The 26,038-nt window shown below is 43.3% G+C and overlaps 1 protein-coding gene across 1 annotated transcript in view; it reads left to right on the top strand.

Moving 5' to 3' along the window:
• OGFOD1 (2-oxoglutarate and iron dependent oxygenase domain containing 1) overlaps positions 1-26,038 on the top strand; it is a 756,310-nt gene that overhangs the window by 478,487 nt on the left and 251,785 nt on the right. Inside the window, exon 8 of the mRNA XM_033941292.1 lies at positions 4,693-4,806. Within this exon, the coding sequence (XP_033797183.1) occupies positions 4,693-4,806 (114 nt within the window). The remainder of the gene's footprint in view (positions 1-4,692; positions 4,807-26,038) is intronic.

The following is a 26,038-nucleotide window of genomic DNA, read 5'->3' as shown; positions in this document are numbered from 1 at the left end:
CCAACATGTGTCCACCTTTCCTTCACTCTCAGCGAGACACATGATGGTTCTCCTAGATCAAATGGCTTCTACAGTTCATGTGACTCCTTTTGCCAAACTTCATCTAACGATTACTCAGTGGACACTGGCCTCTCAATGGTAAGAAGCTCTCGATCCGCTCTCCCAGCACATTACAGTGACATCTTCTCTTTGCAATCTCTTCAATGGTGGATGCTCTCTTCCAATTTTTCCAGAGGTTTGCTGTTTCAAAATCCCCCTCACCAAAAGGTTCTCATGACAGATTCCTCGACCTACGCTTGGGTGGCTCATCTCGATGGTCTCCGTACTTAAGGGTATTGGTCCACTACAGATTGGTCACTACAGTTTCTGTTGGAACTCAGAGCGATCTTCAATGCTTTCAAAGCTTTTCAGCATCTTCTTCAAGATCAAGTCATTCTCATTCGTACAGACAATCAAATAGCCATGTACTACATAAACAAGCATGGAGGAACAGGATCCCTTCTTCTTTGCCAGGAGGCTCAGAAGATTTGAAATTGGGCAATCCCTCATAACATTTTTCTGAGAGCTGTCTATTTTCAAGGAGAGAAAAACTCATTGGTGGACAAATTAAGTCGCATTCTCCAACCTCACAAATGGACGCTCAATGCTCTGACTCTCCATCAAATTTTTTCTCAGTGGGGGACTCCTCAAATATATCTTTTTGCGTCTCCCCACAACAACAAACTGCCCCATTCTGTTCCAGACTCTACTCTCCTCATTTACTGGAAACAGATGCTTTTCCACTGGAATGGACAAACAAATTGCTCTATGCATTCCCTCCATTTCCACTTATTCTTAAGACACTTGTCAAACTCAAGCAGCAACATGCCACTATGATTCTGATAGCTCCTTGGTGGCCCAGACAATCTTGGTTCTCCCTTCTATTTCAACTCAGCAGCAGAGAACCTCTTCTTCTACCAATATTTCCATCTGCTTACACAGCATCACGGTTCTCTTCTTCATCCCAACATGCATCTTGACAGCCTGGTTCCTTTCGGCATAACTTCACACCTTCAGTTTTCTCAATCTGTCAGAGACATCTTGGATGCTTCCAGAAAACCTGCCACAGGACGTTACACTCAAAAATGGACTAGGTTTTCTGCTTGGTGCAGTCTTCATCATCAGGAGCCTCAATCTACCTCCTTGTCTTCAGTTCTAGATTATCTATTTCATTTATCTCAATCTGGCCTCAAATCCACCTCTGTTAGAGTCCATCTTGATGCAATTGCTGTTTTTCATCAGACATTAGATGGAAATCCTCTCTCTGCTCATCCTGTGGTTTCCAGATTTATGAAAGGAGTTTGCAATGTCAAACCACCTCCAGTGGTTTGGGATCTCAATGTTGTACTTGCTAAATTAATGAAACCTCCATTTGAACCAATGTCCACGGCTCATCTTAAATATCTCACTTGGAAAGTGGTCTTCCTCATCTCTCTCACGTCTGCTTGCAGAGTCATTGAGCTACAAGCTTTGGTAGCAGATCCACCATTTACAGTATTCTATCATGACAAGGTGGTACTCCGCACTCATCCAAAATTCTTACCCAAAGTTGTTACACAATTTCATCTCAATCAATGATTCATGCTTCCACTATTTTTTCCAAAGCCTCATTCTCATCCTGGAGAAACAGCTCTTCATACTCTGGATTGCAAGCGTGCTTTGGCTTACTATTTGCAAAGGATTAAGGGCTAAATTCACTAAACAAACCGATTGTGTACCAATCGGTTTGTTAACCCGATTTCCCTCCGACCCAATTCACTAAACTATGTACCGATCCATGCATGCAAATGAGGGGAATTGGCATGCAAAGCAGGAAGTAAGCGATTCACAAAACTTCTTCTGGCACACTGACTGGCTGGCCGATCAACAAACTAGCGACTGGTGAGGACCAGTCACTTGTGCTAAAACACTGCTCTCTGCCTTGATTCTCCTGCTCTGGACGCCCTGCTTTCTGCTTTTCTGTGCCCCGATTCTCCTGCTCTGGCTGCCCTGCTCCTTGCTCTTCTCTTCTGTGCCCCGATTCTCCTGCTTTGGCCCCCATGCTCTCGGCTCTTCTCTGCCCTTATTTTCCTCTAAGCTTACACTCTTACCCCCCCTCTCCCTTTTACAAAGCCATCAAATTTTTATGGGCATTGGAGCAATTACCACAAAAGCAGTCACTACCGTGGCTTTGTAAAAGGAGCTTTTAATTTGGCATTCTCTCATCCAGCACTCCCCCCAGGCTGGCACACTTATCCTTTTCTTCTATTCCCCTCCGCCGGGGTATACCGAGGTTTGATATTGTGTGAATTAGATATGACTGGTCAAGTTAAGTGATTATGTAGCCACCTAACTTTCTTCCTTTACTTGACTAGAATCTTGTCCCTAGTCTCATCCATGTTTTACTATCTAAATTTAGAATCTAAGCACTAGTTGGTTTTAAAAGATGCTAGTTTAGGTGCCTAAGCCCTTTAAAAATTTACCTCTAAGCCCTTTTATCCAGCTAGATTTAAACTGATTTTCAGTTTTGGGCTGAAATGTGTTTAAATTAGCTGGCTAAGTTGGGTGCTGCGGCCCGGATTCTGTATAGGACGCCCAGGACGGGCGTCCTATACAGAATCAGGCCTAGACCTGCCTAAAATAAACCCGATTCTGTAACCGACATCCATGTTATAGACGCTGGTTACAGAACCGGGTTACTGTAGATGCGGCCGCTATACTTATCACAGCACGGGATCTCCCTGCCACAATAAGTATAGCGGCCGCCAGTCCACCCCCCCCCCCCCCGAATGATTGCAGCAGGAGGGTGCCCAACACCTCGTGCCCAAAGACGACACACCCTCAACGATTGCAGAGGCAGTAGGAGAGAGCCCAACCCCTCTTGCCCGAAGATGAACCCCACCCCTGACAATCGTGGAGGCAGAAGGGAGCCCCACTCCTCCTGCCCGAAGCTGACCCCACCCGCCGATGTTCACTGGCAGGAGGGTTTCCAACCCCTCCTGCTGGAAGGACCCCTCCCGCTTACCCCCCATTGGACCATCCCTCACTAACCCCCCAGACTTCCTCACTAACCGTACTAGTTGGCTGGACAGACAGGTCTTCCTATCGTCCATCCGTCAGGCCTGCTTCTGTCGAAATGAGGCGGGCCCGCCCCTCCCCGTCCCGTCCCACAGTATCCTAAGGCCTGATTGGCCCTGGGCACCTAAGGCCCCTCCTATGGGGGGGGTCGAGAGCGTGGGGGAACCCTCCTGCCGATGAACATCAGGGGGTGGAGTCGTCTTTGGGCAGAAGGGGTTGGGCTCCCTCCTGCCTCTGTAATTATCGGAGGGGGTGGGTCGTCTTCGGACAGGAGGGGTTGGGCTCCCTCATGCCTCTACAATCTTCGGTGGGGGTGGGTCGTCTTTGGGCAGGAGGGGTTGAGTACCCTCCTACCACAATCGTTCGGGGGGAAGAAGGGATTGGCTGCTGCAGCCGCTATACTTATTGCAACAGGGAGATCCCTTGCCGCGATAAGTATAGCGGTTGCGTCTACTTACAATGTAGGCCAGCATTTTGCTGGCCTACATTGTAAGCGTCTCTCGCTCTACTAAGGAGACACATAGGGCCGCCTAGATTCGCCTGAGGCTACCGCCTAGCCTTAGGCGAGCTTAGGCGGGCTTGTGGGCCTCCCTAGGCTCCTGGAGGCGCCTTCAATATAGATGGCCTGCCTGGGGAGCATTTTTTTTTTATTTTTTAAATGTGCAACCCGATTGGCTAATTAGACAGCTGAAGGATGCCTATAGCTGCCTACAATCGGGATGAAGTTTATAGAATCCGGGCCTCTGCTTAGTGCCTAACTGTTACTAGCCTTATATCAGATTGAGTTATTTTAAGTCAACCATGTTCCTTGATTTATGTCTTTTTTATTTCAAAGTTAGATTATGGTAATAATTGGAATATCTATAGACATTACAAAATATAGCAATCTGGGGATCTGCATAAGCATGATTCCTTTTTTCATTCACTTTTGTTGATACATTTTTAAACTGAGAATTTTTTTAACTTACGTTTTGGCACATAGGACTTAATATAATCATGTATTTATTTATTTAACATCTATAGATTTACCTTGTAGATTTAAGACTTTGAGGTCCCTTTCTAAGGCTAGGTGGGTTCCCTCCCTGGAGTCACCTTTTTTTTTTTTTTGGGGGGGGGGGCTGGTGCCTTTCCTTTGGAAACTACTTCACATTTTCATACACTCTGAAAATAGTTTTAAAACATTTCAAAGTTCTACTGAAAACCAATTTTTTTTTTACAAATTGTTTTTGAGGGATGTACTCTTGGATGTTGGGTTAGATTCTTCTGTGGCTCTTTGATTGTTTGGTGATATTTCTTATATGGATGATTGACATATTTTCCTATGATTTCAGAGTTTTTATTTTTATATAACTTTTTATTATTGTATATCACTTTGATCTGACAAAGCTATAATTATCTATCAAATTTTATTAAATATGAACATTTCACTCTTTTTTTAATTGATATTTCAAAAGAGATGGGAAAAGAGCCCAAAGAACTAATGTATTTCATCTGAAAAAATGGTGAGAATGGACTAGTTTTAGATATCACAAATATGAAACATAAAGCTGTTTCCAAATGTTTGTTTCAGTTGGGAATTTGTTGTTTCTTTTTCAGCATAAAATTTTATATGAGTGGATCAGTCCAATTTATTTGGACATGAAGCTGCATGTGCAAGTTCAAGAGGAGTTTGAAGAAAGATCAGAGATTCTACTGAAGGATTTTCTTAAGGTTTGTCTTATGGATTGCATGACAGTGAAGAATAGTAGCTTGGAAAATAAGAATGAATTATTGGTACTAAGTACGGCAATGACTGCACTAAACACTAAATAGCATTACTATAAACAAAGCTTAATATGGATGGAAGATTTTTTTCTTTCTGGATTCCATACACTAGGAGGTTCATAATTGAAACAGAAATACCTAAAAACCGCTTAAATCGTCACTTGGATTATCAAAAAGACAAGTCGTCCAAGTACCGATAATTGAAACGGGTTTTACGTATCTAAAAGTAACTTAGACCTTTTCACTGCTGCTATAAGCCCAGAGTGAAAAGGGGCGTTTTTGAAAGCGTGGTTAGGGCGGGATGTGGGCCAACTTAGACTTAGTCATCCTGCAGCGATAATCAAAAGTTTGACGAGACTGCCTAGACGGAACTTATACGTTGTGACTTAGGCCAGTGTTTCTCAACTCAGTCCTGGAATGCCCCCTTGACAGTCAGATTTTCAGGATATCCATGTTGAATTTGTATAAACTTGATTTACATACACTGCATCCATTATATGTAAATGTATTTCATACATATTCATTGTGGATATCTTTTTTTTTTATTTAAAACTTTTATTAGTTTCAAAAACAAACATAAAGTGCAATAGAACATATGAACAAATGATACCATAATCAGCACTTATATCTACCAGATAATAATATAATATACATATCACCCCCCCTCACAACCTCCCTGGATGTGTATAAAATTCATTCAGAAATCAGAGGCTTATACTAGAGATCAATTCTTTACAAACTTTGCTAATGGACCCCAAATCTCTTTAATTTTGTTATAGTGGCCCAATTGTTCCGAGTGCATTCGCTCATATTTATAAACTTGGCATAAGGTTTCCCATCAAAAGATATAATTTAGTCTATCCCAATTTTTCCATTTTTTTGTAATTGGCTACATAGCCACTCCTGTCATAATCAAAAGTAATCTATTCTTACTTGCATTAATTGGACTCTTGGGTTTTAACAGAGTCCCGAATAATACTATATCATATGACAATGGAATTGAAGCTTCCAATATCATATTGATTTTACCCCATATAGACTTCCAAAAATTGAGTATCAAGGGACAATAGAACAACAAATGATCCAGTGTCCCTATTTCGAGATGACAGTGCCAGAATCTATTAGATTTTGAACTATCTAAATTTTGCAAATGAACAGGGGTCCAAAAAATCCTATATAACAGAAAAAACCAAGTTTGTCTCATAGATTGATTCTGATGCTGTACATCTTACCCTCCAAGTCCAAATCCATGGCCATTGAGTAGCAGAAATAGGTTGCTTTGTCTCAATGCTCCAAATGTCCCTTAGGCTTGTTTTTATTTTTTTATTCAAGTATTCCAATATTAATTTATACCACTTGGCAGCCTGATACCTTAGCAAATCTGTCTGGAAGCATAGGCCCGGCAAGCTATACTGATTATTTAAATTCTGCCAATCAGGGAACCCCTTCTGAATGGCCTGCTTCAACTGCAACCACTTATATGCTTAAGACTTTGCAATGCCAAATAATTGTTGCAGTTGTGAAAAATCAAGCATTTTTCCATTTGATAACACATCATCTACAGCCAGTGCTTTCAGAGGATCTTAGACTCACCTATTTGAATCTTGGAGTTCAACCATAAGGATTGACCCGTGGATTGTTGTACTGGTATAGATGTTAAATTGTTAATGAATTTTAATGTTTTCTAGGTGGCACAAAGAATACTATTGTCCATGTAAATTCGGGGCAACTTGATACTCAAAATATGGCTTAATCGTAATGGGGCAAAACCCCCAAGACAAAATATCCTTAAAAGACACCAAAATATAAGTTGGGCAAACCCTAGGACATTGCAGGAAAGTAAACTCCCTAGACTCCACCAAAAATATATAAACCTCAAATCTAAATTTTTAAGATAAGGAGCGTGAATTTGAAAGCTTTAAAGAGCGACTCAAAGAGCAGTTCTAGTGCTTAGAATAGCAAAGCCAGCAAACACTGAGCAGAGATTACCACACATTGCCAGTCGCACATCATCATTTAGGTGCTCTTGTGTGCTTTAAAGTGCAAGTCAAGTGCAAACAATGTGCAATAAATAAATATATATAAAAGTGGAAGACAAAAGTTCATTTTCCTGCAATGCCCTGAATGCCTAACCCACTGACCTGAACAGAGAATGAAAAAATTAGTCACTTGTCCCTCCAGTTACTTAGCTGAATAAAGGTGCTGTTGTCAAATAGTAGCAAGGATAGTCCAGCAGTGAGTGGTAATCTCTGCTCAGTGTTTGCTGGCTTTGCTATTCTAAGCACTAAAGCTGCTCTTTGAGTCACTCTTTAAAGCTTTCAAACTCACACTGAGGGTGCTCCTTATCTTCAAAATTTAGATTTGAGGTTTATATATTTTTGGTGGAGTCTAGGGAGTTTACTTTCCTGCAATGTCCTAGGCCACACCCAACTTATATTTTGGTGTCTTAATCGTAATGGGGACATAAGTTGCCATTCTAAAATAAGCCAGTCCAGAAGATGCTCCATGAGTTCAGGAAGGATCCAGTACATACCCTGACGCATAATGAAAGCTTGATGGTATGTATAGAAATTTGGAAAATCCCCCCCCCCCCCCCGATTGTGGTTTTTGCAAAGATACTAAAGCTATTCTGGCAGTTTTACCCAGCCAAACAAATTTGGTAAGGATCCCATTCAATTTCTTATTAAAGGACCCTTGAAAATAAATCGGCAACATATTCATTTAGTAGCAAACAACAGGCAATATCATCATTTTGATAGTTTGGACTCTCCCACACCAAGAAAGATGCAATGGGTTCCAATGCTCACACATTTCTTTTGACTTTCAGCAATAAAGATTTTTCATTTACTGTCATTGTGTCTTCCAAAGTTCTTTGAATCATGATACCCAAATATTTTATACCCTCTTCCTTCCAAAGGAATGGGAATGGATCAAATAAGCCTTTTACACATTTAATGGAAGAACCTCTGATTTGATCCAATTTATTTTGTAACTAGAAAATTTGCCAAATCAATCAATTCCAGTAAATGCAGGATGGTAGATTCAGGATTCTTCAAATGAAGCAAGATATCATCTGCATAAGCAGAGACCTTATATTCCTGACCTATATATAGAATTCCCTGTATCTCCTTTGCCTGCTGAATGGCCAACAACAAGGGTTCCAGAACAATGTCAAAAAGCAAAGGAGATAAGGGACATCCTTGTCTAATTCCCCTCTTCAGACAAAAATGCTCTGAAAAAGTATTATTAATATATAGTCTGGCTGAGGGGGAGCTATACAAGGTTTGAATCATTTGTATGAATCCAGATCCTATACCAAACCAATCCATCGCTTAATACATGAAAGTCCACACATTCCACACAATCAAAGGCCTTCTAAGCATCCAAAGAAACAGAAAAGGCCGGATCATCCATAGTTTTTGTTAAATTTAGCATATGTAATGCCAATCTGGTATTGTTTGAAGAATGTCTTTGAGCAACAAAACCTGTTTGGTACATACCAATCATATAAGAGAGAGCCTTGGCTAGCCTTAAAGCCAATAGCTTAGGCCAGCGATGGCGAACCTATGGCACGCGTGCCAGCTGTGGCACGCGAAGGCCTTGCAGCTGGCACGTGGGAAGGTCCGCAATAGAGAGCTGCACGGGCCGCGGGGATCCCGTGGGGACGCCTCCGAGGGTCGCGGGGTTCCTGCGGGGCTGGATGTACTAAGTCGCGCGGCTTTTCTCCCTACCTGCTCTGCTTGCAGCACAGAGCCGAACAGAAGTCTTCCCGACTTCAGCGCTGACGTCGGTAAACAAAGCCCTCCCTCCCTCCGACGTCAGCACTGACGTCGGGAAGACTTCCGTTCAGCTCTGTGCTGCAGGCAGGGTAAGTAAGGAGGAGTAGCCTCGCGGCTCGAGTGGCTACCAAGGGAGGGGGGCGGTCCGCCCCGCCCCGGGTGCAGCACAGCCGGCCAGGTCCCCTTACTTTTGTGGCGCTTTCCCAACCGACCGACCGACAACAGCCCTGGTCCGACAAACCTCCCTGCCCTTAACCGCGAATCTAAATTACCTTCTTACAGCAGCTGTAAGAAGGAAATTTAGATTCGCGGTTAAGGGCAGGGAGGTTTGTCAGACTGGGGCTGTTGTCGGTCTGTCGGTCGCGGAAGCGCCACAAAAGTAAGGGGACCTGGCCGGCTGTGCTGCACCCAGGGCGGGAGAGAAGGAGGGGGGAGAAGGACGCTGAAAGCACTGGGGAAGACAAAGGGGTGAAGAAGGACGCTGAAAGGCCATGGGGAAGACGGGGTGGGGGGAAGGACACTGAAAGCATTTGTGGAAGACAGAAGGGGAGAAGGACGCTGACAGGACATGGGGAAGATGGGGGGGGAGAAGGACGCTGAAAGCACATGGGGAAGACAAAGGGGTGGAGAAGGACGCTGAAAGGACATGGGGAAGATGGGGGTGGGGTGGAGAAGAATGCTGAAAGGCCATGGGGAAGACGGGGCGGGGGGGTGGAGAAGGATGCTGAAAGGCCATGGGGAAGACAGAGGGGGAGAAGGACGCTGACAGGACATGGGGAAGATGGGGGGGAGAAGGACGCTGAAAGCACATGGGGAAGACAAAGGGGTGGAGAAGGACGCTGAAAGGACATGGGGAAGATGGGGGGTGGGATGGAGAAGGATGCTGAAAGGCCATGGGGAAGACGGGGCGGGGGGGTGGAGAAGGATGCTGAAAGGCCATGGGGAACAGAGGGGGGAGAAGGACGCTGACAGGACATGGGGAAGATGGGGGGGAGAAGGACGCTGAAAGGAAATGGGGAAGAGAGAGTGGGGAGAAGACGCTGGCAGGGAAGAAGACAGAGATGCCAGACTATGGGGGGAGCGGAGGGAAGAAGATGGGTGCCAGACCAATTTGGAAGGGGGAGAAAGGAAGAGGCACAGTAACAGAGCAAATGGAAGACACAGAAGGAAGAGAGACAGTGGATGGAAGGAACTGAATGAGAACATGAGGAAAGCAGAAACCAGGCAACAAAGGTAGGAAAATAATTCTATTTCTTTTTTTCTTTTTTTTTTTGCTTCAGGATAAAGTAGTATATTAGTTGTGTTGATAAAAATTTATAAACAAAAGAGGCTCTGGTAAAAACCCGTTTACAAAGTGTGTATTCTTCCCAATTAATATTTCCAAATTAATAAAGTCTTTTTGCATATTTGTAAATGGGTTTCTACCAGAGCCTTTAATTCAGTAGCATAATTAAATGAAATAACTATTTCTGAAGTTTATAGGGACGGGTGGGGACGGAGGGATTCCTCACGGGGACGGGTGGAGACGGGTGAGACTTGGGTGGGGACGGGTGGGATTTCTGTCCCCGCGCAACTCTCTAGTCCGGACTGGCCATTGGGAGGACCGGGCATTGTCCCGGTGGGCCGCGGCCCATCCTTCTGTGCTGGCTGCAGTCCTGTGAGTGGATGTTTAGCCTGCCTGTCTTCCCCTTAGTATCCTATGAGCCAGGCAGTGTGTGAGGGGGAAGTGGGGGGAGGAAGAGAAGCTTCACACTGAGTCTGTCACAGGAACTCAGTGAGGCTGTAGTGTGACTCCACATGTGACATCTGTAATCAGGAACAGTTCCTAGTGCTCCCATGCTAGAGAGGTGAGGATATGGGGGGAAGTTAATGTGTCTAATAATGTGCTCCTCTGTAAAAACCTCTGTATCTTCCATGGGGGACATGCTAAATTTGAGGAAATAAAAAAGCTGCTTATGATTGCATAGAGAAGTTCAGTAAGCTGAAAGGAGGGCTGGGCTCTCTGTGAACAACCAACACACTAATCCTCTGCGCTGTACCTTATGGAAAACTCAATATAGCAAAAAACAGTAAAGTGTATATGTGGCCCTTCACAGTGCTTTTGTAAACATCATAATAAAATAACAAAGGCTCCAATAATGAAAAATAAAAGTCCTTTTCCCATACACTCAGGTTGCACAAGTCCGGTTTTCACCCGGACAGTATATTTTTTGACCAAAACGAATGTCTACAATTAGTAAAATTCCCCAATCACATATTTTTTTATGGGGACGGATTTGTATACAGCACTTCATTAGATTTTTTTTATTATACAAATTTTATCTTTTTGTAGACTTGAAGTCTTGAACAAAGAAAATGAATACAGCAAAAAAAGCAAAAACAGATAGTGGAAGACCATTCCAAGAGGCCTGGACAGAGACATATGGAGTGATTGAACGCAGTGGGAAAGCATTGTGTATTATGTATAATGAAAGTGTTGTGTCTCGCACATCAAGTGTCAAACGTCACTTTGAGACCAACCATAACAGTGTTGCTGAACTTGGTTTAGCTCAAAGAAAAGAGTTCCTTGTAGGAAAATGAAAGAAATATCACTCCCAGTCTCTTAGTTTTAGCAACTATCTTTCAAAAACTAATCATCTTACAGTTGCCAGCTTTCAAATTTCACTGTTTATGGCAAAACATGGTAAGCCCCTCTCTGATGGAGATTTTATCAAAAAGGCAATTTTGGCTGGGAGTAATTCACTCTTCCATGATTTCCAAAACAAGGATAAAATTGTGCAGCGCATCTCTGAGATGCCGCTAAGCAGAAATACTGCAAAAGATAGGGTTCTGCGAATGGCTGCTGATGTTAGTCAACAGCTTACTTGCGACTTACAAAAAGCACCCTTCTACTCCATGTGCTTGGATGAAAGTACAGATATTACTAACCATGCAAGACTAGCGCTCATTTTGCGTTATGCTACTGGTGACATCATGAGAGAAGAGCTGGTAAAACTGCTGTCTTTGCCTGGAAGAACACAAGGGATAGATATCCACAATGCTGTGTTGGAGGCTTTTTCATCACTAGACATAAGTCCAGAAAAAGTAGTTTCAGTTACTAGCGATGGAGCACCTAGCATGGTGGGGACAACATCAGGATTCATTCATTTCTTTGCTAAGGAAGCAAAACATCCACTGATTCAATTTCACTGCATAATACATCAAGAGGCTCTCTGCGCCAAAGAAAGCAGCAAAATACTTGACGATGTCTTCAAAGATGTAACAAAAATGGTGAACTTCATCATGGCGCGTGCTCTTAATTTTCGACAATTTCAAGCCCTTCTTGATGAGGTTCAGGCACAATATAACACTTTACTGATGTACAATAATGTCCGGTGGCTGAGCAGAGGACGAGTGTTAGAGAGATTTGTGGCCTGCTTGGAAGAAGTTAGGCTATTTATGAACGAAAAGGGGGAAGACTATCCTCAACTCACCAACATGGCCTGGCTTACCAACCTCATGTTCTTTACAGATTTTACTAACCACTTTAATGTACTAAACAAAAAATTACAAGGCATGGGAAAAACAGCAGAAAGCATGTTTAGTGACATCAAAGCTTTTGAGAGAAAATTGCATGTTTTTGAAAAAGACCTTGAGAGTGGACAGCTAAAATATTTTCCCAACCTAAAAATACATTTGGATAATTCTACAACATTTGTGGACAGTCATAAAAAACACCAGGAAATCCACAAAGCATATTCCACCATTGTAGCCGAAGCAAAGGAGAATTTTAGTAAAAGTTTTTCTCAGTTCCGTAAGATGGAGACAACCCTTTCATTTATAACTTCCCCAGAAAAGTCCACATTTGAAGATCTTGATCTTTCCTGCTTACAGTGGTTGGATATTCAAAATTTGGAAATGGAGCTACTGGAATTTCAAGAAAGCTCTATCTGGAAAAGTAAATTCAATGACCTGCGTGCGGCTCTTGAATGTATTGAGTGTGAAAGGGTGACAAATGAAATCACTGCTAGCAGTTCTGAAAATGAAATCCTAAAAGCGTGGAATTCTTTGCCAGACAATTTTAAGTCCATGAAAGCACTTGGGATTGCTCTTCTTACTTTGTTTGGGTCATCCTATGCTTGTGAACAGCTGTTTTCGGCTTTGAATCATATAAAATCTGATGCTAGAAACAGATTAACGGATGACATGAGTGCTGCATGTGTTGCTCTGAAATTAACGCACTATGAGCCAAGGATTGACAAGTTATCAGCATGCATGCAACAACAAAAATCACATTAATTTTTTTCAGAGCATGCCCGATGCATATGTTTACATAAAGCAGTGTTTTCAGTTTGCAGTTAAGACACTTTCTAAGTTATTTAAATATTATTTAAAGATGTTATTTAAAAAAGGGACTTTACATGGCCCTGTTGTATTCCAATCTGGAATTTCCAATAAAAACGGTTGGTTTAATTGAAAGCTCTTTTGTTTTCTTTACATCATATTATTAGAAATGTAATGAGTTAACTATTTTCTAATTTGATTGTAAATTTTACAAAAAAACATGTATAGACTCTTTGGGAATGCACACCGAGTCTTGACACAGTTAACAGTTTTAAGAAGTTTATCTTTTTTTTTACTCAGGATACATTTGACATGTTATGTGAATAATACATTTAAAATATATTGTGTAACTGAATCAAATTCTTCCTAAATTCATTAAATTGAATGAAATCATTAAAACATTATAAATTGCCAATAAATTGAAATGAAAACCAAAGGATTGTGAATCAAATTGATTCTCTGACAATACAAAGATTCCAACCTTTAAAAATGATGTTACATAGTTCAGGCAACTTTATAAAGAGTTTTTAGATACTAAAATCTTGTTATTAAGGTTTAATTGACGTGCTGGCACTTTGAGGAAATTCTTTGGTTTTGTGCGGCAGTTTGGGCACTCGGGCTCAAAAAGGTTAGCCATCACTGGCTTAGGCAATAGTTTTCCATCTACATTAATTAAGGAAATAGGCCTGTAGTTTGAAACCAATTTTGCCCTCATTTCTCTTAACTTTAGTCTCAACTGCAAAAATTGTCTGCTTAGTGTGGCAGTGTGCTTCGCGAAGTCAGGGAGAAATAAGATACATGAATCTCTCCACTTTATAGTTTTTGCCACTTTTGCAGCTATCAAAATTTCTATAACTTGCTGGAATCTCAAAAGCCTGAATATTAACAGTCTTGGACCCTGCTGATTATGTGAAGCTCTCAAGGGAAGATGATGAGCTCTTTCTTATTTCAAGGGGGTATTTAAGCTGTAATGAAAGGACTTCTGGAATGAAAGATGTTAAAAACTCAATGGGGTTAGTCCCCTCCAACCCTTCTGGCACACCTAAGAGCCAGACATTTTTCCGTCTGCTCCTATTTTTCTTCTCAAGCTCCTGAGTTATTCGGGTTATGCTGTTATGATCTGCCTGACACTGTAAAAGTGTATCCTCAGCCCCCAACATTCTCCTTTCCAACTGCTTCGTGCGAGTGGCACAGCTTGCCATTTGCTGTGATAGATTATTTAGTTCCTCCTTAACCCCACTGAGCTGTACAGTAGTTTCCCGCAACATTTCTTTTATTGTGTTTAAATCCAAGCATACCTGCTCAATCAGCTCAGTGGAGTCTTTAGGCAGGTGAATTTTTGATGGAGTAGGGGGGTCATGTTTTGACTGTTTCACTGATCCTGAAGGTACTGCTGCTGCTTCTGTACAAGCATGCCTGCCTGAAGACATGTTCAGTTTGGTGTCACACTTATTTTCCCCTCAAAAAATCAATGGAAACTGATTTTGAACTGAATAAATTGTCAGTAATGCTCAGGGAGAGGCATTGTGGATATTTGAAAAATTGACTGGCAAGGGGTACTCCAGGACCGAGTTGAGAAACACTGACTTATACCTATTTTTAGATCGCCTAAGTGCCCAGAAGGTATCCAAAGTGACTAAGAACATAAGAACTGCCATCTCCGGATCAGACCCATGGTCCATCGAGTCCGGCGATCCGCACACGCGGAGGCCCAGTCAGGTATACACCTGATGTAGTTTTAGTCACCCATATCCCTCTATGCCTCTCGTAAGGAGATGTTCATCTAATTTGCCTTTGAATCCTAGCACAGTGGATTCCTTAATAACCTCCTTTGGGAGAGCATTCCAGGCATCTACCACTCGCTGTGTAAAGCAGAACTTCCTGGCATTTGTTTTGGACTTGTCCCCCCTTAGCTTCAAACCATGTCCTCTTGTCCGTGTCGCGTTGGACAATGTAAATAATTTATTTTCCTGCTCTATTTTATCGATGCCTTTCAGCATTTTGAACGTCTCGATCATGTCCCCTCGCAGCCTCCTCTTCTCAAGGGAGAACAGTCCCAGTTTCTTGAGTCGTTCCTCATATTCCAAGTTCTCCATACCTCTTATTAGCTTCGTTGCTCGTCTCTGCACCCTCTCCAGCAGTTTTATATCCTTCTTTAGGGTGGGAGACCAATGTTGGACACAGTATTCCAAGTGTGGTCTGACCATTGCTCTATAAAGCGGCATTATGACTTTCTCCGATCTACTCGTGATTCCTTTCTTTATCATGCCTAACATTCTGTTTGCTTTCTTTGCCGCTGCCGCGCATTGTGCCGACGGCTTCAGGGTCCTATCTATCAGTACACCCAGGTCCTTTTCTTGTTCGCTCTTACCCAGAGTTGCGCCTGACATTCTATACTCGTGTTCCTTATTCTTACTACCTAAATGCATTACTTTGCATTTCTCCACGTTGAACTTCATCTGCCATTGCTCTGCCCATTTCTCTAACTGATACAAGTCGCTCTGGAGTTCCTCGCTATCCTCCTGCGATCTGATTGCCCGGCATAGCTTTGTGTCGTCTGCAAATTTAATGATCTCACTGGATACTCCTTCCAGGTCATTGATGTAAATATTAAATAGGATCGGCCTAAGAACCGAGCCCTGGGGCACACCTCTAGTCACTTTCTCCCAGTCTGAGAACTTCCCATTTATGCCCACTCTCTGCTTTCTGTTTTCCAGCCATTTGCCTATCCACCTGTGTATATCTCCCTCTATTCCATGGCTTTGTAGTTTCCTGAGAAGTCTTTCATGTGGAACTTTGTCGAACGCCTTCTGGAAGTCCAAATATATTATGTCCACCGGCATTCCACTATCAATTTGCTTGTTCACGGTCTCAAAAAATTGAAGTAAATTCGTTAAACATGATTTCCCTTTCCTGAACCCATGTTGACTGGGTTTCATCAAGTCATGTGTATCTAGGTGCCGGACTATGCTATCCTTGATCAGTGCTTCAACCATCTTTCCAGGGACAGACGTAAGGCTCACAGGTCTGTAGTTGCCCGGTTCCCCTCTCGATCCTTTTTTGAAAATTGGCATGACGTTTGCTATCTTCCAGTCTTCTGGTATCTGTCCAGTTCTGATTGTCAGATTGGCAAGTTTTTGCAATAGCTCTCCGATTTCAACCTTCAATTTCTTTAAAACTCTCGGGTGAATTCCATCCGGTCCAGGGGATTTGTCACTTTTAAGTTTGTCGATCTGGTAATATATCTGGTCCAACTCCACTTCAACTGTGGTGAGGCTGTCTTCTATTACTCCACTAAACACTTTCACTGCTTCTGGTATTTTTGCGGTATCCTCCTCCGTAAAGACGGACGCAAAGAAGGAATTTAGTTTGTCTGCAATTTGTTTATCCTCTTTGATGTACCCTTTTCTTCCCTGGTCGTCCAGGGGTCCCACCGCCTCTTTTGTGGGTTTTTTCCCTTTCACGTATCTAAAGAAGGGTTTGAAGTTTTTGGCCTCTTGCGCTATTTTTTCCTCATAGTCCTTTTTGGCATCCCTCACTGCCTTGTGACATTTCTTCTGATCATCTTTATGTTTTTTCCATGCTTCGGTTGTTTTCATGTGTTTCCATTTTTTGAAAGAGTCCTTCTTTTCTTTTATGGCTTCCCTCACCTGTCTGGTAAGCCATGCCGGTTCTCCCTTACCTTTTGTTCTCCCCTCTTTGGAGATCCTTGGAATGTGGAGATTTTGTGCTTCTGTGATAGTATTTTTCAGTAGGGACCATGCCTGGTCTACCGTTTCAAGTTTGTCCACCTTTTTCTTGAGTCGTTTTTTCACCATGGCTCTCATGTGATCGTATTTGCCCTTTTTAAAGTTTAAGGTTTTGGTTAGGGTTTTGGCATGTTTTCTATTCCCGATGTGAAGCTTAAAGCTGATCACATTGTGATCGCTCGTCCCCAGCGGTACCGTAACTTCTACTTCTTTTGTCGGACCCGTGAGGCCATTTAGTACCAAGTCCAGGGTGGCGTTGCCTCTTGTCGGCTCTTTTACCATTTGTTCCAGGAAGCAATCCCCTAGCGCCTCCAGGAACTTGGCCTCCTTGCCGCAGTTGGAGGTTCCTAGTTTCCAGTCTATCCTCGGGAAATTGAAGTCTCCCAATATTATTACATTTCCCGTCTTGCATTCTTGTTTGATTTCCTCTATCATTTCTGAGTCAGTTTCCTCCGCCTGTCCTGGGGGACGATAGTAAAGGCCAATTTTTGTGTCTGCGCTGTTTTGGCCAAGAATCTTGATCCAGAGGGACTCTAGCTTCTCTTTCATTTCCGTCGTAGCCACTTCAACAGATTCTACTCCTTCCTGAACATATAGGGCAATACCTCCACCTTTCTGCCCTACTCGATCTCTTCTATATAGTTTGTATCCCTGTAGCACTGTGTCCCATTTGTTTTCTTCATTCCACCATGTTTCTGTTATGCAAATGATTTCCAACTTATCATGTCTTGCTATTGTCTCTAGTTCCCCCATTTTGTTTCCTAGACTTCTAGCATTCGTATACATACATTTGAGTTCTCTTCGTGTTACCTTTTTGGACTTCCTACTCTTTACTGTCTCTACTGTTTCTTTCACGGTTTCCTTAACCGCTCCAGTGTTGTCTCCCTTGTTTGCTGTACGGTCATCCCCTCCTGTGTCTGAGTTGTCCCTTCCTGCCTTGTCTTCTTTATTTGCTGTGAGGTCGTCCCCTCCTGTGTATGAGTAGTAGCCCATGGTTTCTTCATCGGGGCATCCTGTCGTCCGTGCCATCGACTGGTGGTCGACTGTCGGCTTTCCCCTATTTGTTAGTTTAAAGCCTTCTCGATGGCCTTCTTCATGTTGCCTGCCAATACTCTTGCTCCTTCCTTGTTGAAGTGTAGTCCATCCTTTCTGTAGTACTTGCTTTTTCCCCAGAATGCCGTCCAGTTGCGCACAAAGTCAAAGCCTTCTTCTTCGCACCATCGTCTCATCCAGGCGTTAATAGCTTGCAATTCCCCTTGTCTCTTTTCTAGCTAATCACCGCAGGAACAAAGTACAAATCCCCACATACACACTCCCCCAGTGATCACTGCCCCTCCCCCCACACACACCGCCATAAAATTCAGAATAAAAAAGTATATACCTGCCTCCAGAATATCAGTACCTGGCATAGGAAAGCCTAGTAGAGCTGTACAGAGGTGGCTTAAGTATTCTTTGAGGTGAGCTAATGAACCATAGAAAGGAGGACCCAGGACCATAAGCCACTCTAACCACTGCATTCATGGTGAAAAATGTGCACCCTCCAAAACCCTACTATACTGCCATAATGGCTATTGGGGTGGTAGACAGGTGGAGATAGTAGATTTTGGGGGGCTCACCATGACCTGCAAGGGAGTTGTGGTATGTTTATGTGGCACTCTTTTTGTGAAGTTCACAGCAGTGCCCTTTAAAGTGCCCTACTATTCTGTTGCCATGTCTGGGTGGCCAGTTCATCACTTTGCTGGTCCATCCCACATTCTAAAGGTCATTTTCTAGTTGTTTTGGTCTTGGACAATTATTTTGGACGAGAATGGGGTATAAAGATAGACGACTTAGCGGACTTGACAATCAAACAGCTGGACATAGAAGTAGATGATTCTCAAAAAATATATATATTTTGGACATATTTTTTCAAGAATGGACTTTGAACGCTGCCGACTTTGACGACTAGCGCCTTAGGCCATATTTTAAAAAATTATGTCGCTCCACTTATTCAATCTCAACCCGCAGTTCGGAATTTATAGAAATCCAACACTTTTCTGAGCACAAACTCCTCGCCCTTATACTGAGAGCTAAAAACATATCCATTTACAATTTCTGCAAGCAATCCTGGCAGAAGTGTTTTGCAGTTGCTCTGCTTCTGTTTCTTGTTTTTTCACTTAAATATCGCTTTTTGGTAGCTTCCGTGCCTTAAGACCCCTTTCTGGTGGTACCCTGTTGGAGGAAAGGATACAGTTCTGCAGTGTCAGACTGCTACTTCACAGAGAAACTCTGATGGATCTGTGGAGCCAGCCTGCTGTGTGCCACTCAAATTTGGGGTCCATTTCTCTAGGAGTTTGCTTGCCTGCTGACCTTGTCACGGGTTTTAAGTGCAAACTGTATGCGTCTGGAGTGAAATGCATCCTGGCTGTCTTTCCCACCCCTGACCATGTGGCAAGGATCTGTGGGGGCAGAGGTGATAGTCAGTTTCCAGCCGACTGATAGTTCAACAATCTTCATCTCTGGTCATTTGGAGAAGTTTCTGAGGCAGAAAATCCTTTCCCTCCATTTAGTTGCTGTTAAAACTGCTGACAGGCATGGCGCTTCAGAACTGTGAGTAAACCTCCATTATTTCTTATGGGAACTTCAGGGGTGGCTTGTTGATCGATTTAAAAGTCATTTTTCAAAGTTTCTAAGGGTAGGGCTCAGGTCCCCCTCCCCCCCTCCGCAGACCCCAAATTGCTATTTTTTATTTTCAGGTTTGGTTTATTTTTTGTCGTTTTTGGCGTGAATTCGCTGATGGCGGCCATCTTGGATTTTCAACTGTCTTTTCTTCAAAGTTTATTTCTGCCTCAATACCTCTCGATTTGCTTAAAAATTATTTGGGATAGACTCCCCAGCCCCTAATCTATTGAAAGTGTGCTATGATTGTGCCGGATTGGTGCCAGATCAGGAACCATGTACCATGTGCTGTAGCGTGCTGGGGAGGAGGCCGGAACTTTGGACTTCACCTCTTCTGGGTACTCTCAGGCTGGGGAGCTGGCTTGGGTCCATGACTTCAGAAAAAATTTTGCCCAGAGGCTGTTATAGAGTCTGGCACAAAACACCTGCTAAATAGGAATGCATCCCAGCCGGGGGATTCTGGTTGCTCCGGACTGGCCTCATCGCCCATGGTATGTGAATCGCCATCTTTTTTTTTTTTTATTTAAGTGCTTTATTGAAAAGAGTAATCACACAAAACAGCAAATATACAAAAGCCAATGAACAAATACAGCTAATACAATCAGTCTTAGGCTCATTACACCCCACATCCCTTCCCTCCGCCCCCTACCAACAGGAATAACCACAATAGAATTATAGTGTAATAGGAAGCATAAACCAGGGAAACAGAAAATCCAGAGCATAGAGTCAACCTACTGAGAAGCTCTCCATTTCTCATAAACAGCCCATATTTTGCCATAAGAGAGAAGCGTTTGCCATCAGGTTGCCACTAACATAACATTGTATTTCTAGACCGCATAAGTTCAATGCAGTTTACACATTAGTTGGACAAAATCCATCCTCCTTATTAAATTTTGTCAAGAAGGCGTCTTGGGAGAACGCCAGCAGTGAGCCGAAGCCAAGCAGGCAATAGTAAATAAAAAGCCTGCCAATTGATGCTTGTGGGGAGAATAGCCTGGGATAGAGGCATTCAACAAGCAGCATTGGGTCATAATAGGACAATGTTTAACATTAATGTGCACCAATAAGCCTTCACATAAGGACAAGACCACCAGATATTCCAAAAGTCACCTTCTTGGCCACAGTTCCCCCAGCAAAGCCCAGAAGGGCGGCCATAAATATGACGCAAGCGTTGTGGAGTCTAGTACCATCTATAATAAAGCTTATAGCTGTTCTCAATCAAAGAGGCCGAAAGTGGTGCTGTAAACAATGATTTATATATACTGACCCAATTAACTGAAGGACTAAGCTCCCCAAAATCACATTCACATTGAATCTTATAGGGATCCACTAGGTCCTCTCATAAGAGGAGTGCTCGATAAACTCGAGACACCCCTCCCCAACCCCAACCCTTCAAGAAAGCCTTCTCTAGCTCAGTTACACCCAAACTAAGATCCCAGAAGACACGCTTACGTAATTGAGTATAAGCAAAAGCATCTCAGTCCTTCAGCCCATACTCGTCCTGAAGTTGTGTAAAGGGCAATATATCCTGACCTTGCCAAACCTGGGACAAAGTCCACAAACCAGCTGCTACCAATCCATCCAGCCTTGGGGGGGAGGGAGGGTAGTGGGGAGGTCCTTCATGGCAGGAGGGGGTGGGCATCTTTCCTACCATTTGTTTTAGGTTCGGGTGGGTCTCTGCGATTGTTGGTCGTTGGGGAGGGTTATCAGCGGCAGTGGGGGATTTTTTTTCATTTGTTTTTTTATGGGACAGATATTTTGTGTGTAATACATGCAAAATATCTATGCCATTGAAAAAAAAAGAAAAGAAAACCAGGCAGACCTGTCGGTAACAGTTACCGACAGGTCTACAGCAATTGTGTTTTAGGATCAGTAAAACCCGATGCTAAATAGCCAAGCAATGTAAGTGACTCAATCACTTGGCTATTTTGCATGGGGTTTTACTAATTTGCATGGCCAGATCAGAAAATGGGCGATCGAGGGGAAAAACACGCATTGGGCCATTTAGTGAATCAGATCGGTTAGCAGCAATCGTCATTAAACCTATGAAAACAGATTTAGAACGATCGCTGGCTTTAGTGAATCTAGCCCTAAGTCTGCCATGAGACCTTTCTCTGAGGAAAAAATTCTGGAAAGTATAGGACATACTGTGGCCAGACCAGGCCCAGGTGAGTGGGAAACCCTAGCTCTGACCACAGGTAAGATTTTCAGTGCGCCTTTTATGTGGCTGGTAGAAGGAAAACCCGGACACTGGATTTCTTATAAACAAAACTTCACCGGGTTTATTGTAGGCAACAGAAGAATCATCCAAACTCAAAAGATTTGCCTTTCACAGTCTCTGGTCACACAGTTCACTTTACATAATTCCAGTGTCTGTTATATGAAATACAGTTCAGGAACTGGACAGTCCTTGTCACCACTTTATAAGAAAAAAGAAAAGCAAAATAGGACTTTTCCATCCCTCAGTAAGCTAGTGTGCCCCTCTTAGGGCCACTGGCTACTTTATGCAACAGTCCTTGCCAGCACAGCTCTGGCACTTCAGGTGCCAGCCCTTTTCTACACCTTAGTATAAGAAAAAACTTATTTTAGCTTTTATTATTATTAGCAATTTGTCCCCCTAAGGACTTTCACAGCCTGCTCTGCAGTCTGTGTGGAAACAAGCCTCCCTTTTGTATCCAGGTGTTCAGACCCTCCCAAAATGCCACCACAGTCCTAGAGCTTTTGTTACCTAGGGACCTTGCTTGCTAATAAGACTTTTAAGCCTGGTTCAAATGTACAGGCTCTGCTGCCCTGCTGCTTCTATGGCATTAATTAAGCACAGGCTTCTCTGTGCAGTCTTTCATTTCACAGCTTATAACTTTTAAATCAGGTTTCCATACATTCCTCTGGCACACTCAACTCTGCTTCAGCCTCACTACATCACCCCCACCCTGGGTCACTGGGACTATAGTCATCTTCTGTCTCCATAAACTCCCCTGCATCACTCTCCCCCTCCCATCCCCCTCTCTGGGTGTTTGGAAAAGTTTCCTGGCCAGGTTCTTCTCCTGAAAGAACCTCTAGCTCTACCCCCTCAGGCTCCCCTGGGAATTCACAGTACCTAGCTGGCTGCGGGATTCCTCTCCCTGCTTGTTGGTCTGGGGCAAACGCACGTTCCTGGTGGTTTGCAAAGGTGGTTGGGCTGCTCTCCGTGTGCTGCACTCTCCTTCCCCTGTTTGAATCAGCTGGAGTTAATTTAGTCACTTGCAATCTTTTCTCTAGCCACGTGACTGCAGGACTCTGTGGTTAATTCTACCCTCCCTCTGGGTTGATCTTGTTTCTCCATAGCTAAGGGAAGGGAATAATAGGGGATAGACTATGTTTTCTGTGCCCTCCCTGCCCTGCTATGACATCACCTGCCTTTTCTCTTTTCTTTCTTTCTGTACGAAACTAGGGCTTTTAGCAGGGTGTACATGCTTTATTTTAGGGACTGCAGGTTTGAGAGCTGTATTTTTGACTGGGCTAGCAGTCTTTTTAGCCATGACAGGAGCTTCCCTGTCACAATACCTTTCAAGATAGTCACCACAGCCACTCCTCACGTGCTTTGCTCTTGCTCGGCATTCAGCGGATGCTTTGATTGGCTCCTGCAAATTCTCGCGATTCATGAGAATTTGCGGAAGCCAATCAAAGAAGCCGCTGAGCGCCAAGCAGGAGCAAAGCTTGCTCCTGCTCATTGCCGCTCAGCGGCAGAAGAAACTAGCTGCGACCAACCGGGTTAGCAGTGGGCAGGAGTGCAGAAACCTTGCTCTTGCCCGCTGCACCTCTGGACCACCAGGGATAAAAGTGGCACATAAAATTGGCAATTTGGGAGGAGGCAACGGCCCCTATGGCCTCCCCCATTCCGACGCTTATGGCCTAGAAGAAGTAGCACCATTAAAACTACATAAACCATACAAAAGAAAGGAAGGGTTCACCCCCTCAGATGAAATCATGAGGCTGAAAAGAGAGAAAAGAAAGCTTGAAAGAAGATGAGGAAGATAAGAAAAGCTGGACTTGAATCAACAACATACATCAAGAAAATAAGAAGAGAGAGGAAAGATTTCCTTTCAAAAAAGATCCTTAAAGCCAGAAACTTCACTAAATCCCTATACCAGGTAGTATATGATTTATTAGGAAAGAAGCAGAAAGATATAATCACTAAATGCTCTCTAACCAGTGAAGATTTCAGCAACTTTTTCACAGAGAAAATAAGGAAGCTACAGAAAGACAATGGCCTAAATAACATACCAATGGTTAGACATACAATGAAAACAGAAGACAAAATGGAAGAATTCAAACCAATCACTGAGATCCAGATGCAGAAACTTCTAAGAAGAATAAAGCCAGGCCCTCGTGACAGCAATGAAACTTCACAATCGTGATCTAATCGGGGCCCGTTTCGCCCTTGGCTTCGTCAGGAGATCAAGAGAAATGACTATAACTGAACATGTTCTGCCGTGGCATTTTTTTCAGGCAGACGCCATTACAGGGCAGAAGTTATGGAGCACAAGTCCTAGTGAGGATGATTGCATAGTGACATGGGTCACATCAAGCTTTCTGCCTATTGGTCACTGGATGTTAAATGTGGTTGGAACATGTTCAGTTATAGTCATTTTTCTTGATCTCCTGATGAAGCCACGGGCGAAACGGGCACCTTTGAGATCACGATTGTGAAGTTTCATTGCTGTTTGAAGCTAAGTTCCACACTTATAATGTTCAAAGAATATTTATGATATTTATAATATTTATTATTTTAACACGATAAGATTTTGCATTAAGGTTGGTGAGTGGTGATTGACCAGTGATTGATAAATCAATCCCCCAAATGGATCAGCTTAGGCTGCCCTATAGTGAGTTAGGGAATGAATTTCTGAGGTCTCACCACAAATGAGTTTTATATTTTGGATGAAAGCTCAGCCTTACCATTCTTTTCAGTATTGATTAATTAATTATTTATGATCTTTGGCAATAGTTATTTCACCCCTCATTTTTGTTATTGAACCCAAACTTAGACATGACAACACAGATCAAATACATCATGAAAAATGCATATGGCAAACTCTACTGTGTTAGAGTTTGCCATATGCATTACTTACTCGCCATACAATGTCCAACGTAATAATAACCCTGGTACTGTCGATTTTTGACTATTGCAATACAATCCTACTGGGTGTTCCAAAATACATGATTAAACAGATTCAAATAGTATAAAATGCAGCAGCAAGATAGCACAGTTACTTACCGTAACAGGTGTTATCCAGGGACAGCAGGCAGATATTCTTGACTGATGGGTGACGGCACCGACGGAGCCCCGGTACGGACAATTTTAGAGTGATTGCACTCTAAGAACTTAGAAAGTTCTGGCAGGCCGCACCGCGCACGCGCGAGTGCCTTCCCGCCCGACAGAGGCGCGCGGTCCCCAGTTATGATAAGCCAGCTAAGAAGCCAACCCGGGGAGGAGGGAGGGACGCAAGAATATCTGCCTGCTGTCCCTGGATAACACCTGTTACGGTAAGTAACTGTGCTTTATCCCAGGACAAGCAGGCAGCTATTCTTGACTGATGGGTGACCTCCAAGCTAATAAAAGAGGGATGGAGGGAAGGTTGGCCATTAGGAAAACAAATTTTGCAAAACAGATTGGCCGAAGTGTCCATCCCGTCTGGAAAATGTGTCCAGACAATAATGAGATGTAAAAGTATGAACTGAGGACCAAGTGGCAGCTTTGCAGATTTCCTCAATGGGCGTGGATCGGAGGAAAGCTACAGATGCTGCCATAGCTCGGACTTTATGGGCTGTGACAGAACCTTCCAGTGTCAGTCCGGTCTGAGCATAACAGAATGAAATGCACGCTGCCAGCCAATTAGACAACGTACGTTTAGAAACAGGACGTCCCAATTTATTTGGATCAAAGGATAGAAAGAGTTGAGGGAATGATCTGTGAGGCTTAGTACGGTCTAAATAGTAAGCCAGAGCCCTCTTACAGTCCAAAGTATGTAAAGCCTGTTCACCAGAATGAGAGTGAGGTTTTGGAAAAAAGACAGGCAGAACAATGGATTGGTTGAGATGGAATTCAGAGACAACCTTCGGGAGAAACTTTGGATGAGTACGCAGAACCACCTTGTCATGATGAAAGACTGTAAAAGGTGGATCCGACACTAGTGCATGGAGCTCACTGACCCTCCTGGCAGAGGTAAGAGCAATAAGAAAAAGCACCTTCCAAGTGAGAAACTTGAAAGAAGCAGTAGCCAAGGGTTCAAATGGAGGCTTCATTAAAGCGGAAAGAACTACATTAAGATCCCAGATAACAGGAGGGGCTTTAAGAGGTGGTTTCACATTAAAAAGACCCCGCATGAACCTGGACACTAAGGGATGAGCTGAGAGGAGTTTTCCATGGATTGGCTCATGAAAAGCTGCTATAGCACTAAGATGGACTCTGATTGAAGTGGACTTGAGGCCAGAGTCTGACAAAGAAAGGAGATAATCCAACAATGTCTCCACTGCAAGGGAAGTGGGATCATAATGATGGAGAAAACACCATGAAGAAAACCGTGTCCACTTCTGATGGTAACATTGAAGAGTGGCCGGTTTCCTGGAGGCATCCAGAATTGAACGAACAGGCTGAGACAAGAGTGTATTATGAGAAGTCAGCCCGAG

This window comes from Geotrypetes seraphini, chromosome 4 (genome assembly GCF_902459505.1).
Source record: "Geotrypetes seraphini chromosome 4, aGeoSer1.1, whole genome shotgun sequence".
NCBI lineage: Eukaryota > Metazoa > Chordata > Amphibia > Gymnophiona > Dermophiidae > Geotrypetes > Geotrypetes seraphini.
Note: the sequence above shows the minus strand (reverse complement) of the source record. Positions and strands in the feature narration are given on the sequence as shown.